Here is a 4363-nt window from a genome sequence, read left to right as displayed (position 1 = left end):
AATTATTAGGATTTACTCCACGAATATTGACAGCTAATATACCTCATACGTCAGATGTACCAGTAGCCATTCTTAAGGTAAATGCTATCAGAATTGAATGTAACATTACTACTGGTGCATACATAAATAATAAAAAGGTACACACAATTCACGAATTTTTTCCAATTGTACCAGCTGGATATAAGATTGTGGAAGTTCCATCTCACGTCATTTACCTTCCAATCGCCGTGAAGACAATACATAATATTCAAATAAGAATCGTTGATCAAGACGGAGACTTAATAAATTTTAGAGGTGAAACTATAACAATTCGATTACACGTTAAATCAACGTAATGGGAATTGTATTTCATAGAAAAACTGGTGGAAGCTATATAAATGAGTTACCATGTCAGAAGTCATTCATTCCTCAATCAGTTCGCAAGAGACTAACATCTCAGAACATACTATTTCTGAAGCAGCTCGGCCTAAGAGTTTATCAAGAAAACAAGGGAAAAAATTAATTTTTCACATACTTTTTATTTGTTGTTGTAACAAAAATGAAAGAGATTTTAAACATTCTAAGTCCAGTAAAATTTGATAATTCTGTGGCACACTATGAGATTCATGCACATCAACCATACGTGTCATCAGCATTTAATAACAGTGACGAGATTCGAATTGCAGTTCAACATCAAGACTTGTACATTCTTCCCTCTAAAAGTACTCTACACGTCACTGGAAGAATTGTTAAGCCTAACAATACGCTTGTAACTAATACAAAGTTAATTAGCAATGGTATTTCCTACCTGTTTAATGAGATTCGTTATGAATTAAATGGTGTTGAAATTGATCGCTCCAAAAATGTTGGTATTACAACCACAATGAAAAATATAATTTCTCAAACACCTAATCAAATGATTTACTCTGAAAATGCTGGTTATCTACCTTATGATGATGATGATAGCAGAGTAACAAATGATGCTGGATATTTTGATGTAAATATTCCACTAAGTATGATTATTGGTTTTGCTGAAGACTATCGAAAGATTGTTGTAAATGCAAAACATGAACTTATTTTAACAAGATCTCGTACTGATCTAAATGCTGTAGTAAACATTGAAGCAGCAGAGCGTGAAGAATTTAAAATTATTATTAATAAAGTTGAATGGTTGATTCCATATTTAATGGTAAATGATCGACAAAAAATTGAATTATTGAAATTCATTGAAAAAGACTCACTTATAACAATGAGTTTTAGATCATGGGATTTGTATGAATATCCTATGATTCCTGCCACTCAAAAGCATGTGTGGACTGTAAAAACTTCAACACAAGTTGAAAAACCTCGATATAAAACTATGAAGATATTGCAAAGTTGAAGTAAAATGAAGGATTTTAATTCAGCTTGAGATATAAAAAGAAAGGATAAAATCAATGTGCAAGAAAGGTTAGAATGAAAGGGAGAAAAAAGTTTGCGGGTTTTGCGCTTCATGACTTAACACTTGGAGTGAAATTAATTCCTTTCAACTATAGAGTAATTTCTCGTTTTGTTTCATCTTCTTTTATTTTTCTTAAATGTTACCTAGTATATAACTGTATATACATATACATTTTTTGTATTATTTTCTTTTTTGCAGTCCACTTAAATACCTTTTTGAGGGAAAAATTTTACTGTCGAGCTATTTCTTTCCTGTAGCAATGAAAAATTATTAAGAATGGTTTTAAATTTAAAAAATGTTATCACAATTCTACTGTGAATTAATGTGTGATAAAAAATTTATTTTATCTTAAAAACTCTTTAGTTGCAAATCAGTATTTAAATTAATTGTTTCTTATAACTTTTTTGATACTTTTCTCCCTTAATATTCTGTAATTCCCACTAACGAACAATAAGAATTTTTCTCTTTTTTTCTATCTATTCTTTTTCCCAAGTGACACTTGTCTCGTCAGCAAAAAATTTTGTTTGCAATTTTTTTATCTCCCTTATTATTTTCTCCTTAGATAATGAAATTTTTCTCGATCAATGAGAATTTTGTTTTATCAATTTCAAATAATTGGAATCATTTTACCTTTTTTGGTTAGGTGCTTGATTAATCTATAGTGGAGGATAAGATTCAAGGATTAGAATTTTCTTTTTAAAAAGTTCTCTTTTCATTTTATTTTACGTGTGACCTAGAATGATTATGTTGAATAAAAAGATGGGAAAAATCTTGTTTCATTTTGAAAACTGTGGGAGTATCAAGAAATGGTTGAGGTAAACCTGGAAAAGTGATCTACTTTGTTTTTATTACCGGACGTGCCACACGTGTTTTATGGCCATTTTTACGGAGCCTTTAAGTTTGAATGCGTAGTGTTATAAGCCTCCGAGATTTGAGAAGCTGACATCTCGAGGCAAATAAAAATTGAAATTAAGCTATGAAATCTCATCTCAAATGTTGAAATTTTTAAATAAATTTTTTTTTTTGTTAAATTGTGTTTTACTACTAAATTCTTCAAAGATTTAAACATTTTAGTAAAAGGATTATTTTGTAATTTTTATGATTAAAATTGTCTGGAAAATATTCTTTGAAATTTTCAATTAAATGCATAATTCAATGGATAGTTTTTGAGATGTACTACAATTACTGAAGGGCTCTCTGATCCTCGAAGGCTATTAGCTGGTAGTAGTTGCTAATAAGCGGTCTTAGACGATAGACCATTATTAGGCGTCAATGTATTTGTGACAGTCGAACTCCGATAGAAGACATTATATGGATCCTGAATAGATGACTCAGCCTAAATAATTGAATAATTAGTAGTTCTATACATAAATTTGTGATGGTCACCACAAAGTTCTGCACGTTTATCAGCGTCATATAAATGTGAGTGTTTTTTATTTAAAATTAAAAACTTTTGTCTCAAAATTTTATGTTGGAAACTGTAAATAAAGCGTGAAAATAGTTTTTAATTATTTAAAAAAAAAAAAATAACCTACTGTCAAATGAAAAATATTTAAAATGCCCATTTTTTCAAGCCACTGACTGTACCTAATGCCTTAGTATTTAGGTATTAAATTTAATTACTTCCTATTAAATATAAAGTAAATTATAATTTCAATTAATTATTCAAATGTCCAGTACTGATGAATTCGTATTTCATTCGGAGCATTAATATTTATTAAAGACAATTTAATCAATAAATAAATAATGTAGTTCAACGAAGAAATTTTTTGTCTTATAATTAAATTTAATTCGTTAATACACTTATTGTTCGTGCATAAATAAATAGGGTAGTAATTTTATCAAAAATACCGGAAATAGTTTGATTCTTTTGGTCGATTACTCAGAAAAAATTTGTTAATTCACGTTCCTTATTTTATGAATAGTGTTCCCTAAAAAGTATAAGCAATTCTCGAATATTGTTAGATCGCTTTTGTCAATTGAACGGGGTGGTTCTTAGTAATGAAATTTATTAGAGTATGGTTTTTAAGTTATATTTTGTGGAAGGAAATTCAAGAAGTTGTTACAAGTAACAATTCAAAAACGCCTTCAGAAACAAGTTATTTTGATGAGCTTGTAAATTATCTAAAAAACGAATCTAAACTCTATCAGGTTGTGTTTATTCTTGATGATAAGTTTGATAGAATGGACCCAGTGATGAATTCTCTAATAAAAAAAGTCAACGAAGAATTTCCGTCTTTGAGTGTGAACTATAATGCAAGTAAACTTCTGTTAACCAGGTACCGTTTATTAAATAAATAAATATTTTAAATTAAATTTTTTTATGTTTCGATTTTTTATTTATGTTAGAAGTTCACTTTTATGTCGAAATTTACTAAATCAGAATGACACTTACTTTTAGAAGAATAATAAAGAAAATTATTTCTATTGGTTGTAGAATTTTTCAAGAAAGCTTCAAAAGGCATACACATTTAAGACGAACGACATTGTTTGTATTCCAAGCAAATAGTAATAGTTTTTTTGATATAATTCTAAAAAACCTGGAAACTATAAAAGGCGCATCAAATTTATCATTACCAAAGTGTTTAATTATTAATTCTTTTGAGATAATTCATGAATACCTTCGAAGTACCTTGCTTTCTTTTTGGAAAAAGAGTTATTTGGATGTTACAATTATGATATACAATCAAAAAGTACAAGAGGAGCCTTACTTGTGTCAGATAAATCCTTTTATGGACAAGTACATTTGTCGGAATATTTCATCTGCAGTTCAATGGTTTCAAAATAAGTTACGCGATTTAAATGGATTCAAATTTGATATGAATTTAGTTGCTCAAAATAGTGATAGAAATTCAAAAATTCATATAACAAGCAAAAAACTTGTACAAATTTTTGAACAAACAATGAATCTAAAACATGAAAAAGGAATAACAAGTGGTAACA

At 28.5% G+C, this 4363-nt stretch overlaps 1 protein-coding gene across 1 annotated transcript; it reads left to right on the top strand.

Moving 5' to 3' along the window:
• The first annotated feature begins 387 nt into the window (after positions 1 to 387).
• Positions 388 to 1360, top strand: LOC122504509. Its single transcript, XM_043615656.1, has 2 exons — positions 388 to 472; positions 570 to 1360. The coding sequence occupies exons 1-2, from the start codon at positions 388 to 390 to the stop codon at positions 1358 to 1360; spliced, it is 876 nt and encodes a 291-aa protein (XP_043471591.1).
• The last annotated feature ends 3003 nt before the right edge of the window (positions 1361 to 4363 follow it).

Source organism: Leptopilina heterotoma, unplaced genomic scaffold (assembly GCF_015476425.1).
Source record: "Leptopilina heterotoma isolate Lh14 unplaced genomic scaffold, ASM1547642v1 Lhet_300, whole genome shotgun sequence".
Classification (NCBI taxonomy): domain Eukaryota; kingdom Metazoa; phylum Arthropoda; class Insecta; order Hymenoptera; family Figitidae; genus Leptopilina; species Leptopilina heterotoma.
Note: the sequence above shows the minus strand (reverse complement) of the source record. Positions and strands in the feature narration are given on the sequence as shown.